The sequence below is a fragment of the Euprymna scolopes genome, chromosome 15 (assembly GCF_053919585.1).
Source record: "Euprymna scolopes isolate OS-2025 chromosome 15, ASM5391958v1, whole genome shotgun sequence".
Classification (NCBI taxonomy): Eukaryota; Metazoa; Mollusca; class Cephalopoda; order Sepiida; family Sepiolidae; genus Euprymna; species Euprymna scolopes.
Genome location: NC_136496.1, coordinates 97,206,411 through 97,222,715, shown reverse-complemented (window position 1 = coordinate 97,222,715; position 16,305 = coordinate 97,206,411). Strand labels below are relative to the sequence as shown.

The 16,305-nt window shown below is 33.7% G+C and overlaps 1 protein-coding gene across 1 annotated transcript in view; it reads left to right on the top strand.

Annotated features, from left to right (window-relative positions):
- LOC145294017 (autophagy-related protein 2 homolog B-like) overlaps positions 1 to 16,305 on the top strand; it is a 252,530-nt gene that overhangs the window by 205,868 nt on the left and 30,357 nt on the right. Inside the window, exons 29-32 of the mRNA XM_080140978.1 lie at positions 1,920 to 2,090; positions 6,267 to 6,390; positions 13,541 to 13,803; positions 13,924 to 14,119. Coding sequence (XP_079997104.1) covers positions 1,920 to 2,090; positions 6,267 to 6,390; positions 13,541 to 13,803; positions 13,924 to 14,119 — 754 coding nt within the window. The remainder of the gene's footprint in view (positions 1 to 1,919; positions 2,091 to 6,266; positions 6,391 to 13,540; positions 13,804 to 13,923; positions 14,120 to 16,305) is intronic.

Here is a 16,305-nt window from a genome sequence, read left to right as displayed (position 1 = left end):
TGGGTTTTGTCTATTTTAGCTTTGATATGGTTAGATGTTGTTATTGCTGTATCTCTCTTTTTTTTAGTTAATGAGTACAACAATAATGATACTCTCCTTGAGGAAGCCCCTTGTTTTAATAATCTCTTAGGATTACTTTTTAATTCAGATCTAAAATGGAAGACATATATCCAGTCTGTTGCTAAGTTTATTGGAAAAATGGTTGGATCATTCTGTAACATCGTTTGGGAACCAACACGTTGTATGCAGTCTGCATCGCAAAGGAGACAAAAATAGAAAAGAACTTTGATTCACTTTTTCTTTGTAACAACAACATTTATTTCCTCATTGTTACAACCGTGATGTCACCCACATGATCTAGAATGTTCTCATGAGATCTCGAACGTTATTTCATTCTATACTCTACATCTCTTACATGATTATTCTCTTTCTCTTTTTTTAGAGTCTTTATTTTTTATTACCGATGACGTCATTTCACATGTATTTACGTCCGTACCATGTTACGATTCTATTATTTCAAAAAGTATCTGACTCTTGATACAATCCTCTGCCTATCTAAGAGTCAGATACGCTTTAAGATGGTGTACTGTTGTCATATCTGAAGCTGCTTAAGTACAAAATCAGAATTCACAATCTAGTGGGAGATGATCTCTTCTGTTTCTGACTAAGCTCTTTCACAGACATTACTAGTCTTTCAATTTTATTTTCATGGAATGTTCTTTGTTGAATATTGAGCCAGGGCAATGCCGATAAAATCTGAGGCGTGCACACATGCACATTTCAAATGGACTTTGATCTACATTCTTGTGTCCCATAAAAAATAACCTGAATTGTAATTATCACAGAAAACAGTCCGTATGTATTAAAATATATTTAAGCATATTTTACGACCAGACAAGGTCAAGGAGATAGAATTGCATGACACAAAATAAAGACGAACAATTAGATAGTTTAAATATCTACATTTCAGGAATGTTGGTTGATGCCTTTTTAAGACATAGATAACATAAACAAAAGGGAGAAGTAAAGAGAGGAGAGCCGAGAGTCGTCCAGAGTGAATGACAAGTTTCACTGTCGCCTGACATACACACACCTTTACCGCCTAAACGCAGTTGTTCAGTTTTGTGCTATCAGTGAATTCTAAATAAACTTGTATGTTGACAAAATTCGTCTGTGTTAATTGTGAGAACAATGACAAAAGAATTGTCAGGATATATAATTTCACAAGCATTTGCAAAGTGCAAACTAGAAAATTATATATACATTAAATAATGCAACATCTTGACTGAGCTCTAGTCTTCGATTTCTCCTCATAAGACATTCACACCAAGAACTCATCTTACAATCACAATGGAAGAAAAAATTCCCTTCTTCCTCCTTATCATCAGACGGAATTTCCATCGACAAAACTTCTTTGCAAGGATATCTCGTCTATGGAATACATTACCATGGAACTGTTTCCCTGCAGCTTTCAAATCCAGTGTCAACAAACTTAGATCATTTTATTAACCATTTTCATTACTTCCATAATATTCTTCATCTTTCAACTAACAATCATTCCATCTTATTAACCCTTAATCTTAAATGAATTTTGGCCTTAATAACTTGTGCCCGATTCATAAAAAAATAGAAGCTTTCTTTGTTCACAGAAAACAAGAAGCAGACGATAACTAATTTTTTATGTTAATTCAATAACAAAGATTTTTTTCTTAATTATTTGTAGGAGCAAAATGTGTAAAAAATAAAATTAACAATTATTTTTCTCTGTATACTTTTACTATAAAAAACAAAACTATTTTTCTTAAATTCTTACATTTCAAAAAAAAAAGAAAACAAATGCGTAATTTCCAAGTTTTTATTATCTTGATTGTGTTTCGCTTATTTACTCTTCCTCCATTTCTTTTTTCTTATCTCGGCAGAAACACCCTAAGAAGGATATAACCCTTGGCAGCAATCGTATCAATGTACGGACATGCTCAGATTCCTGTATTGCTTTAATGGAACTAATACAGTACATAGCAAATGATGGAGATTTGTCGAATGAAGCTGGAGGTGATGATGTTTCTTCCACAACAACCAAGACAGAAATAGTGAGCATTTTTCATTGAGATTTTCTTTCTTTTCTAATAAATCTATTTATGTTTGTATTAGTGTTGGGATGATTAATCGGAATCGGAAAAATCAGAACTGTTTGGGGTATTGGAATCTGAAAAATTTGTGTCTATTTTTCAATGGCAAAAAACGATTCTTTTAATTGTCTTTTTTTATGTGATTTGGTTTAAAACAAAATCTTCCATTACTGGTAGTAATGATAACATAATAAATATTTATTGATTTTAAATTAACACTAAAACTAAAATCTATACCCCCACCCCACCCCCACGAGTGTATTTTTATGTTTGAGAAAATATCTGCACATTTAACATGTGTTTGTACATTAATCGGGAAAAATAACAACTTTATAGTTAGATATTAAGAAATTTATAAAGAATCAGAATCAAGAATTTAGTATGGAATCAGTAATTGTATCAGCCATTATCAGAGATTGCTCACTGATAATAACCTTTTGTGTTCCTTGGAATGGGTGGTAACAAGTCTCTCCAAATTTTCCATACTTCTCTACTCTCTCAATAACCTTTGCAAATGACTTTGCACTATTGCAACAGCCACTTACGAATACCATTGATTTATTGCTAACAACAAGCATTGGTTGTCACTGGAATTTGGGTGACAATAAAATTCCCCAAAGTCCCTATACTCTTCGTACTCATCCAGTGGAAGTCTCCTGGATCCTTTGTTCCTCCTTGACTCTTCAGTTATTTTTTGTGATATCAACCAAAGTCAATGCCTTTGTGGTACAGGGGTTCAGTTTATGAAATTTCTTGCGGTTTCAGTTTTCTTATTATTTCCTTATTATGATGATGATAATGATGAAGAGGAGAAGGAAGAGACTTGTATTTAAAGTATCTTGCTGCCAGAGTAGCAGCACTAAGCTGAAATATGAGACTTAACTGTTACAACAAAAGATTGTTGCTTTCACATCATAACAGGAAGATTTAAGAGAAGATAATGTTGAAAGGTCGTGATCAGAGAAGAACACGAGAAAAAATTCAGTATAGACAGTAAAAATGGTTTTATTAATTTATATTATTATTAATAAATATTATTAAATGCGGAATCATTTTGAGTTAAAATGAGTTTCATTTTGAGATAAACACGATATCAAATCAACTTTGGTTGCCATTTTGTTTTGATTTAACTGATTCACATAATGCAATGAGTTAATGCAATGCAGAGCTAACCCTTCTTTTCCTTAGTAGAGAAAAGGAAACATGTAATCAACACTCGAAGAAGGTCGCAGGGTGCAGCAACCGAAACACCCAAGTTGAGAATAATTGTCCGATTAATCAAAATAATACAATTATTCACATGATGTTGACACATTTAAAGCTATTCTCAATTTTACATGGATTTATAGGCCATTTGAAAGACAACCTTCAATAAGATTTTGCCAAAATACAGTCTAATTTAATGTGTAGAGTTGTGAAAATTGAATCAATAGATTATGCCATATATGCATGAGCCACGGAGGCCATATACCTGAGATTTTATTTAAATAATAGATGGTAAAAATTAATCTTTGGAATAAACCACATATTTGTATGATAAATATATTTATTTGTGATTTTAATTTAAACTTTGGCATTTCTATAAAAAATAAAACTAAAAAAACATATCCTTTATAGACACAATTTTTTTAATCTCTCTTGCACTTGGTTTACCGGGTATATTCGCTAGGTAGTTTTTGAAAAATTTTTTTTCATGAGTTCAGTTGCTCTTATGATTACTGGAATGATAGAGATTTTTGTAAGATTTTAGAGTTTCATGTGATAAGTCAGTGGTTTCTAAATGGGTCGGTCCAAAAGAATCGTAACATTCAGAGATGACCAAAAACTAATTGGCATAATAATATGAATAATACATGCACATGCAACTGCATGGCGTTATAAAAATTTTGTATAGCCATTAAAAATAGTTTTATTGTTTTTGTTAAATATTAATTTTTACTATTAGTAATAATTATTTAATGAGGAATCATTTAGAGTTGAAATTCAGAGTTCCGTTTTTAGATAAATACAATAGAAGACCGAATTTGGTGGCCATTTTGTTTTGGTTTAGCTTATTCACATAATGCTTTTCTATTTTTATATGCATAATACTAAATGGATTTAGAATGAAAACGATTTCTCATTTATTATTTAACAAAACCAACAACATAAAATTACTTTTAATACCTATTCAGAATTTTTTTCTTGCATTCTGGTCGTGATCTTTAAACATTACCCATAATAGTAACAAAAAAAAGAAGGTTTACTGTTGGGCTATCTAGTAAGAATGGTATTTCAGTTTAGCAACTTTCTGTCATCTCTCTTTTTTTTTCTTGTATAATTATATGGCTATTTCAGGTTTCACAAGCTATCAGAAGAGCATTCTACATGGTTACCTTTATGCTAGCTGTGTGATGCTCTAACTGCTGACAATTTATAAAAATCCTATTTTCATCATCTATCACATGATCTACTCAGCCAATCACGGCTCAATACTTTTCACCCTTCACTATAATTTGCTAATATTTTAATATTTGCGTTTTTTCAAATATGAATTGATAATTTTTATACTTAAGATTATTCAAACTTTTTCAAATATGAATTGATAATTTTTATACTTAAGATTATTCAAACTACTGTTCTCATCTAGGATGTTATTCTAAGAACGTTTCATCCAATATAACCCTTAACTTTCTTCAGATGCATCTTTTCGAACGCTGGACTCTATTTTGGTGCTATCAGATCAGACTGTCTGAAGGTACTGGCTTCTCTGACCAAAAATGCACCAAATATTGATTTTATTGGTTTTTGTTTTCTTTTCCATTTGCAAAATTAAATTATGTTCTACAAAGCAAAAAAAAAAAATAAGAATAATTTTCTTCTACAAAACAACCAAACCAAACATCATGAATAAATATTTGAAGAACTTAAAGCATAAAAACTTTTACCAAAATGACTGGATTTGGCATTAAATAACCTGAAAAGGTGGATATGCCGTAAAATAAAATGCCCAAACTAGAATCTATAAGAAATTTCAAACCGAGCCCTTTATTTAATCCATGAGCATAGAAAAAGTCTTAATTAATCTTTTATTTTATTTTTTAATTAATATCATTTGTACTGAGAATTGAACCTTCAACCTTCAGAAGATAGTCACTTAGAACTGATGTTAGCATAACACCTTTATCCACTGTACATGAAGAAAGTTAAAGGTCATATCAGCTGAAACACTGTAAAAATAACATCCAGGATGAGATAGGTGATGAGGGAAAAGTGATTAAAGACACAGACTAAAAAACTGTGTGTGCCAACTTCAAATCCAGTTCGTTCCATGGAAACGCTTTAAAAAAACCCACACTTGACCTTGTAAATAAAATAATATCTGAGATGAGGATAACGAAGCCACTGACATGTATGTAGCAGAAACAGCATGACACGTATGCAAATGACCAAGCTGTGGTGAAAGGTGACGTCATGGAAGAGGAAAGAAAAAAAGACGAAAGGAAAAAAAGCATGTGGGGGAGAGAAAGAGAAGAGAGAGAGAGAGAGAGAGAGAGAGAGACTTTTAAGCATGTGTGGAGATGGGAGAATTTTTTTAACCATGTGGCAACATAATAAAAACTTTTAATAACAAGATGCCGAACGCACTAATCCTTTGCCAGCCATGAACCATTAAATGAATTACATGCATAACAGCTGGTTCTACAAACTAAAAAAAACAAAAAAACTGTTAATTGACCAGGAGAGAAGAAAGGCAAGAATGCTACCATATTGTTGCTGGCTTGGAAAATACGTGATGAAATTACCATTAATAAATGCTTTGACTTTTAATTGAAAAAAGGTCAAGTTGAATTTCTTTCTTTGTGAGACTTTAGCACACAACGTCAGGTCTGTGTTAAAATATAACAATTACATTAAATTGTAATGATGACGTTAAAATGTAACGATTACATTAAAATGTAACAATTATGTTACATGAAGATTATTTGAAATCCTTAGAAAGCTGTACAACATTACATGAGAACAGTGGTTTAATTAATCTAAATAATTCATTTTAATCTTTATGATATTTAATTCTAACCATTTAGTACCTGGTCAAAGCTGAGTAATTCTGCTAGTATATTAATAACAAGTCAATGAAACATTTGTTGCTTGCAGGAAGATCCTGATATTGCTGCCATGATGGCTGATGATTATCCTACAGGAACAGATTCCACAATATTAGTCCATGATATGATGGAAGATGCAATGAAAGAATCTACGGTTCCAGATACTGTAAAGTGTAAGTTAAATCAATGAAGTTGAATTATTTCTGTTGCCATGATTTGAGGTGATGATGAGGTTAGGTTTTCCATATTTGATGCCTCATCAAACCTAACTACATTGATTATTTATGCAACCTGTTTTTTCTTTTCTTCTTTAAACGCGAATATTTGTTTATTGATAAAACTTTATTTTTACAAATGTCACGTTTGTATTAACAATTAATGAAACATTAAATTTTTTAGATAAAAAAAATTTTGTTTTTTAAAAGGGCTTTTTTTTTGGCTGAAAATATCTGATTTCATATATATATATATATATATATATATATATATATATATATATAGATAAGTAGGTTGTAGTTTGCTTGAAGCATTGTTGAAGAAAATTATAAGGTAAAATTAAAAGCCAAGAACAATGCGAGATTTTTTTTTTTATATAGAGTAAAATTAAATGCAAACAAAAGAAATAAAGTTCTTTTTTTTGTTGTTTGTTTTTTCTTTTTCACACAAATTTTAACTCTAAACAACAGTAATTTTTTTTTTCTGTTGTATTCAATGGTGATATAAATCTCAATATATTTCAGACTTATTAGTCCATTTTCAAGAGAAGACAGCGTCTTCTCTTGAAAATGGACTAATAAGTCTGAAATATATTGAGATTTATATCACCATTGAATACAACAGAAAAAAAAAATTACTGTTGTTTAGAGTTAAAATTTGTGTGAAAAAGAAAAAACAAACAACAAAAAAAAAGAACTTTATTTCTTTTGTTTGCATTTAATTTTACTCTATATAAAAAAAAAATCTCGCATTGTTCTTGGCTTTTAATTTTACCTTATAATATATATATATATATATATATATATATATATATATATATATATATACTAGTAGGGGAGGGACGCCCGGCTTGGCCCGGTCTTAAAATATGCTTAAATATGATATTTTAATTCGTCCAGATCTCTTATATATTATTATAGTCGTGATTTCAAAAGTAAAAAAAAAAAGTATTTGGGTTCCATCAGCTAGAATTGAAACCGAAAGCAAAACTGTAGCATTCAAAGCTGGTGATGTTACAACTGTACCGTGACACGCATATGAACTGATTAAAGATTAAGAATAAACTAAGATGCATGTACAAAATGCGTAACGATTTTTGCAATTTTAACTGGCTAAAGATCCATAAAAGAATTGTCCATAAAAAATCCAATCATTTGAGACCCCTAGCATTGCTCTGCGACTTTTAGTTTCGGACGAGATAGAGTTTGAAAATATGAAGACAGACAGACAGATAGACATATAATCTTTTATATATTAGATAATAGAAAATCCACTGTATGAAAAGCATTTGATATTAAGAATTTAAGATTTAACAGTTGAAAAGATCAGACAAGTGTAAAATTGATTTTAATAAACATTTCTATTCATTAAAATAAAATTGAAATTTTTTTTCAAATTTTTGAATACAAAAATATTCTTTTTCAGGAAATACAGATATTTTTTTTTCTTACATGTCATGGTGTTGGTAATTCCCAGCATGTCCTCAGAAGTTAGAAATTGAGGTTGAATGATGTTTAAATGTTCGATAACAATGAGAATGTTGGTAGAATGCATGGGTCAATCAATAATAATAGGAAATCCTCTGTTTGAAAAGCACTCAGTATTAAGAATTTTGCATTCATCTGGTCTTTTCAACCATTAAATCCTAGATTAATATTGAGTGATGTATATATATATATATATATATATATATATATATATATGCCTCCTATTTCTTTTCCGAAAAATAAATGTTTTTAACTCTTGCTAAAGTGTTTTTCAACATATTTTATTAAGTCCTTGTACTTTATATATATATATATATATAGACTTATAGACTATAGATATATATATATCTGTAGGTATTTAATTATTAGAGTAAATAATTATGTCAGCCTCTTTAAGAAACTCGTTTCTTATCGTTGAGCATTTTCAGTTGAATTGTCGGTCAGTTTAGCTCTTATGCATAGATCATGGTATAATGATTAGATCTCTGTGACTGATGTAAAGAACATTTAAAAATAAAAAAATGTTTAAATTCAATGTTATTTCACACGGTTAATGGTAGCTGATTGGATACAGTCTTTGTTAATCAAGCTAGAGGTAGCTCTTATTGCCGGGTTTGAGTCTGTCAACTGGTTTTAATTGTGACATCTGCATTGAAGATTCCCAAAAAGATGAAATACTAGTGTCTGTAGGTATTTAATTATTATAGTAAATAATTATATATATATATATATACCATACTTTGGTGTATATATATTGTGCCAAATCCGGTGGTAATTGTACCAACTAAAAAAAAAGTGCTTTTTATAGCGTGGTTGCCAAAAGAGCACTTTTAGCTAGTTGGTGCAATTACCCTGGACTTGGTGCAATTACCCCAAAGTACAGTAAATATATATATATATATATATATATATATATATATATATATATATATATATGTATACTCGGTTTTTTTTTTTATTATTCAAAAGTAATGGACTAGTGAATTCAACAAGGTTGTTAGATAGTGCTGAATAAAAAGAGCTGATAATACTTGTTTATTGTTATATAAACATGCTTACATCCCGCTGCTACAAACAGCCACTTGTTTCAATCAAACAACAGATATCATCAGGCAGCGACTTGACTATTCAAATGTTCATTGAATAATCTATTATCAGATTATTCAATGAACATTTGAATAGTCAAGTCGCTGCCTGATGATATCTGTTGTTTGATTGAAACAAGTGGCTGTTTGTAGCAGCGGGATGTGAGCATGTTTATATAACAATAAACAAGTAATATATATATATATATATATATATATATATATATATATATATATATACTAGCAAAAGTACCCATCGTTGACTGGGTTCAAAAACAGTCTACAGAAAATGGACTCTGATTTATGAAAGTATGATAGGTTATGAAAAGGAAGGATTGTAAAGAGATAGCTTCGAATTTGGGGGTATCAAAACCAAAGCAAAATATGATGAAAGTAAAAATAAAATAGATAACCCCCATAATTTATTATACCATACCTGTTCACGCTGAAACACTTATCACAATATTCTGTGGATCTATATTAAAAAACCTTGTTAAACTTTGTGACATATTTCCATTCTATGGATGTCAGGTGCGAACGAAGATCCCATAATTTTATTATACCATATTTCTTCAAGCTAAAACATAATTATCAAAGTATACTTATGCAGATAGATATGAAAAGTCTTTATTAATGTTTGTGTCTATTTCCATTCTATAGAGGCCAGGCGTGAACGCAGACCCCACAATTTTATTATACCATCCCTATTTAAGTTAAAACATACTTATCAAAATATTATTATGTGCATCTATATCAAAAAAACTTGTAAACGTTTTTTTAAATTTTTTATTTCCATACTTTGTGGACCAGGCGCGTACACAGACCCTACAATTTTAATGAATCATCATTTTGCCAGATAAAACATACCCATTCTTGTGTCTCGATGCATCTTCTATCATTATATGTGATCAGTTTTCTATAATAGTCAACCATATAGGAGCCTATTCGTGACCAAACACACACACAGACGTTCAGCTTTATATATATATATATATATATATATATATATATATATATATATATATATATATATATATTTCAGATTAATATTTTTCAGAGGTGAAGCAACCAACGAAGTTTTTACAAGGTTAATGCAAGAGTTCTTAATACCGAAATACAGCAATACATACTTTTTATTTGCTTTAGATAAGGATTTATATGTCACTACACATTCATGAGCATGTTTCGGTCTGCCAGTTACAAATAACTAGAGATCTCTTCAGGCAATATTGCTTATATAAAAGTCCAGTGCATATATATATATATATATATATGTGTCTGAGGAATGTATGCATAAGATGTACCAAAGGCAATACATCCGGGGGGGGGGGTCGAGATTTCACAATTGTGCAGCTATATTGTGAATATCAACATTTCCAATTTTGTTGAGGGTTTTATCTCTTGTTGAGACCACAATATACTTTGGAGACAACAGAAGGCTGCATAAACATGATCAGATATTATGCCATTACTAATCAACAGAGCGTTACATCTGTTAATAGTGTGTTTTGAGGTTTAGAAGTGAAACCTGGCCAATGAGTGTTGAGAATATGTTGTGTAGAGGGAAATTATGTGAGAATGATACAACAGATGTGTAATGTTATAGTGGTTTCGTCCTCCAGTTTTAAGGAGGAAGTCATTGGTTTTTAGGGATATGTTCATGCCGGTTTTGGGGTTTTACTTTAGGGTGTTTATAAGGAGGGAAGTATTCTAGGAATGAGCCTGATTCATAGAAATATTTTCAGTGAAAAGATTTTTCAGGTTTTATAATCAAATGTGACAAAAATGAGACCATGTCATACGGTAAACAAAACAAAATAATGAGTTAAGAAAGCATATGTTCACAAAACAGATATCTTATATATGTTTAAAATGAAAGGTTTACAGCAATAGAAAAACATAGAATGTTCGTGAATATTTTTAGAGTTCTTGTAAAAACAAGGGGGTTTCATAAGCTGAGACATTAGAGAAAGTCTGGATCGATTAATAAAGAGCCGTGAGTTTCAGGTTTCAAGAAAATTGTACTCAAATTACTTCTCTGCTCAATTAAATAAATTATAATTAATTGAAAGTTGTTTTTAAGAGTCAATATTCTTTTGTTGTTGTATTAGTAAAATATTTCAATCAGAAGGATTGGAAATATTTCAATGAATTAACAGATTGACAGATAATAAGATTAATTAAGGAAATGTTGCAAGGATGAGCACCCATAGTGGGATGCCAGTGATACCAATCCATAGACTCGAGTCAGCTGGGTTCTACTGGTTTATTGAAGAAAAATCATGCTTTTAAAGGTAGCTGATCAGCGGCTTGGATCCCACCAGTTTTGGCAAATAACAAATAGGATCCTGAACAGAAGTGTGCGTTCTATCCCAGCCATTATCAATGGGCCAGAGGTCATCTCGTCAGCGTCAGACAAGGCCAAACTATTTGCAAAGAACTTTGCAGCTAATTCTACCCTATGCGACGAAGGCCATCAACTCCCCATATTTCCTCCTATAACACAGAACAAGCTAGGTAACATACAAATATCCGTGCATGAGGTCGCCAAGCTAATAAAGAACCTAGATTCCAGTAAAGCAACTGGCCTGATGGCATCCCAATTATAGTGTTAAAAAAGCTTCAACCAGAACTTGCTCCCATACTTACGAAACTATTTAAGCGCTGCCTTAAGGAGAAGTGCTTTCCGACTCCCTGGATAACCTCATCAGTTTGCCCTGTATTTAAGAATTCAGGTGATAAGTCATCTCCCTCTCAATACAGACCAATAAGTCTCCTGTGTGTTATGAGTAAGTTGCTGGAATCCATATTAAATAGAGAAATAGTCAACCACCTCAGCAGGAATAACCTTCTTAGTGACACACAATATGGTTTCCGCTCTGCAAGATCTACCGCAGATGTGCTGACGGTTATATCCCACAGGATTAGTGAATCTCTTGACAAAGGCTTCCTTTCTAGGGCAATTGCTCTCGACATATCAAAGGCCTTCGACAAGGTATGGCATAAGGGTCTACTTCACAAGATTTCCAGCTACGGTATAACTGGAAATGTTTTCTCAATCATTAAATCATTTCTCTCCGATAGGCTCATAAGAGTAGTGGTAGATGGACAAAAATCGGAGGCCTGCAATATAAATGCTGGAGTCCCTCAAGGGTCAATCCTGGGCCCAACTCTCTTCCTGATCTACATCAATGACCTCCCTAAACACATACTTAAATCATTCGTTGACATCTATGCTGATGACACGACCATCTACGGCAACACATCAAAGGCTGTAAATGACAAAGTTCTCTCTGATTCTCTCTCCTCTGATCTCGAGCGCGTGGTTCAGTGGGGGAAGATGTGGCTGGTTACCTTTAATGCATCCAAAACCAAACTGCTATCCTTACATCATCAACGCTCTGATCCCTATCTGGCATCAATTGTGATGGATGGCTCTCATCTGGGTGAGGCCCCGTGTTTTGACAAGCTTCTGGGTTTGACCTTTACTCCTGATCTGAAATGGAACACATACATCAAGTCTGTTGCCAAGGTCGCTGGAAAGATGGTGGGATCCTTCTACCGCTCCAGAAGATATCTCACTACGGATGCAATTCTCTATCTATATAAAAGCCAAGTACGTCCAAGGATGGAATACTGTTGCCATATCTGGGCAGGAGCTGCTAAAAACAGCCTATCCTGCTTTGACAGAGTACAAAATAGACTTCGTGGCTTAGTGGGGGATGCCCTTTTCTCTACCCTGCAACCTCTTTCCCACAGAAGAGACGTTGCGAGCTTGTCCTTGTTTTATCGTTATTTCCATGGCAGATGCTCGTCTGAACTCCAATCTCTGGTCCCCCCTCGCCAATCTTTCACGAAAAACACCCGTCTAGCTGAATCCACTGTGAAAAATTTCCCCCACTCTATATCCGTACCTAAATCAAAACGCAGATTCCATGAACAAAGCTTCTTTCTTAGAACTGCACGCCTGTGGAACTCTGTTCCGTCTGCCTGCTTCCCTCCGGACTACAACTTGGTTGTCTTCAAGTCCAATGTTAACAAATTCCTAATGAACCGCCCCCTTAAGTAAACATTTCAGCAAATCTCCTCACTAACGTAATGTACTTGCAATAACCCTTATCCCTGAGTGGCTTCCGGGCCTTGATAAGTGGTGATCACTGTGTAAAAAAAAAAAAAAAAAAAAAAAAAAAAAGAGTTCTGTTAGCACACAGAAAGACCATTTCAAATAAATTCAGAAAGTTTTCTGATTGGTCCAAAATATAATTATTTGTTTAATATAATTATTTATTTAGTATAGTGTATGCGCAGACAATATGCATACAAACGTGTTTATGCGTTTTGATTTTGTATATTGATAAGTAAACATCAACCACTACAATGTGAGTCTTAAGGATAGACTTGGATCTGAATGCCCCAGGAAGATTAAATATGGACAATAATAAGGAGAGGTGTGCAGAACAGGAGACTTTGTTGGTTTAGTTATATTAAAAGAATAGATTTAATGTTTAAAATTTATTTATTTTTTTTTTTTTTAGCAAACCATGGTTCACGTTCCAGGAGAAGTTCTGGGACCAAAAATCCTGTAACAGAGGTTTACTTTATGCCCCCTAAAGATGAGAAACATCCATTGTATGCAGTCCCAAATAGTAATACGGATGACGATAGGACACCCTCTATAGACATGTCCTCCTCGTCAAGTTCTCGGTCCATTTTCAGCAGCACAATGTCCGAAGAGAATACAGAATTGAGCATAGATGAAGATTACTGTATTTTGGATGATGTTGGAATGGGTGTTGAGGTAGAGTGAACATTTTCCAATTTCTTTTCTTTTTTTTTAATTTAAAATGAAAAGAATAAGAAAAAACGATTGAAAAAAAACAGTAAAAAAAATCTTAAACCTTATTCTTTTGTTTTCCAGCCCCGAGACAATTGTCCAGAAATCAAGGTCTATGCAAAAGAACCCTTGCAACTGAAAGAAAACTATTTTTATCAACCTTTGGGCAGAACGGATGCTCTGAAGTCTCCAGAACATTTCCCGGTGCCAGAGACAAGGCATACCTTAAAAGAAATGTCCATCCATTGGTTTATGTATGGTGGATCAGATTTTGGACCTGGTAAAACAGATAATATTTTCACTGTATGAATGAGTTAGTGTGCATTTGCTTTTGGCTTGTCTGTTTTTACAGAGTATTAACGCGTTTTTGTGTGATTTTATTATTTTTGATGCTTGGTGATTGGCTACCAGTATAATTATTAGGTTCAGATTGTGTTGAGATGTGGGAAAGATGTGCTATCTCCTCCTATTTAAGGATTGAAATAATTTGGAACCAATTTAATTTGATTGAAATAATCATCATTATCTTCTTCTTTACCTTCATCTTCTTAGCCTTCTTCTTCTTCTTTTTCGTCTTCTTCTTCTTCTTTGTCTTCTTCTTCGTTGCCTTCTTTGCCTTCTTTGCCTTCTTTGAGAACTAATTTAGCTGATGTTGAAGCATTTCTCCTAACAAATACCCCGGATATCTTAGCACTAAGTGAGACTAACCTACACTCCTCCATCCCCTCTAACTACTTTAACATGCCTGGATATCTCCCACTCTGCCGTAAGGACTCTGACAGACATATGCACGGACTTGGAGTTTACATTCGTAATACCCTTCCCTTGACTAGAGAAACAAACCTAGAAACAGATGATCAAGCCTTTATGTGCTTTAGACTTATCATGCAACACAACATTAGCTACTTTTACTTTCTCTACCGCTCTCCCTCGACCCAAGACTGCACCATAATAAACAAAGTATCTGACAGCATAGACACAGCACTCTCCTTCGACACTAGCGCCCAAGTACATGTATTTGGTGACTTTAATGTCCATCACAAAAATTGGCTTGGATTCTCTACTTATACAGATGCAGCAGGCAGCGCAACTCATAGCTTCTCTGTATCTCACTCCCTATCGCAAATTGTTACTTTCCCAACCCGCTTCCCTGATCAGGAAGAGCAACACGCATCACTATTAGATCTGTTTTTGACCACAGTTCCTGATGATTGTGTAACGAAAGCCGACAGCCCACTTGGGAACGCTGATCATACGGTAATAATGGTTGAAATCGCCCTAAACTCCAGACCCAAAACTGAAGAGCCAGTGCTCAAAACAACGAGATATTATAAAAAGGCTGACTGGGAAGCTATCAGAGATCTTATCAGAGACGCCCCATGGGGAAATACTTTTTCTCTTCCTGCTGAACAGTGTGCAACTGAGACCACTGAATGGTTCAAAACTGCAATCGAAGTGCATGTTCCCATGCGGAAATTCTATAGCAAGCCCCACTCTCCCCAATGGTTTACTTCGACTTGCGCAACTGCCATTGCTCAAAGGCAGCATGCATTCCGCAGGTTTAACCGACATAAGTCCAGTTCAAACAGACAAAAGTACATAGAAGCTAGAAGTAACGTTAAGAAAGAAATAGCGACAGCTAAGAGGGAATTTACGGAAACCACTAAAAAACGCATCGAAGCACAAAAATTAGGAACTCGTGACTTCTGGAAAATCTACAACAGTGTAGTAAATAATGGGCAATCAACAATTCCCCCACTAACCAACAATCACGAGGTTCTTTGCTCAGCAACCGAGAAGGCTAACATGCTTGCCAGTCGGTTTGCCTCCAACTCTACACTGGACCCTCTAAACCACCCCCTACCTGACTTTCCTATGCGGACAGACGCCACGCTAGACGATCTGGAAATCACCCCTGCTCAGGTGCATGCTATCATAAAAAACCTTGACACTTCCAAAGCATGTGGACCCGACCTCATCCCAGCTGTGCTATTAAAAAAGTGCTCAGCCGAAGTAGCTCCAGTTCTCTCCAAACTCTACAACAAATGCCTTAATGAATCTTGCTTTCCGAGCTGTTGGAAAACTGCTTCTGTGGTACCAGTATTCAAGAATTCTGGCGAAAGAACTGACCCATTAAATTATCGCCCTATTAGCCTCCTCCCACTTTTTGCCAAAATATTTGAGACCTTAATTAACCATGCTCTAGTCCAGCACCTTACAGATGCTAAACTTCTGACCGACCATCAATATGGATTTAGACAAGCCCGTTCCACGGCAGACATCCTCACTGTAATCTCTGAACGCATATACCATTCACTGGACAAAGCGGGAGAGGGCAGAGCGGTAGCTCTAGATATATCTAAGGCTTTTGACAGGGTATGGCATGAGGGTCTCCTCAGGAAGATTAGATCTTACGGTATCACTGGTAGAATACTTAACATAATTAAATCCTTCTTAGATAAGAGA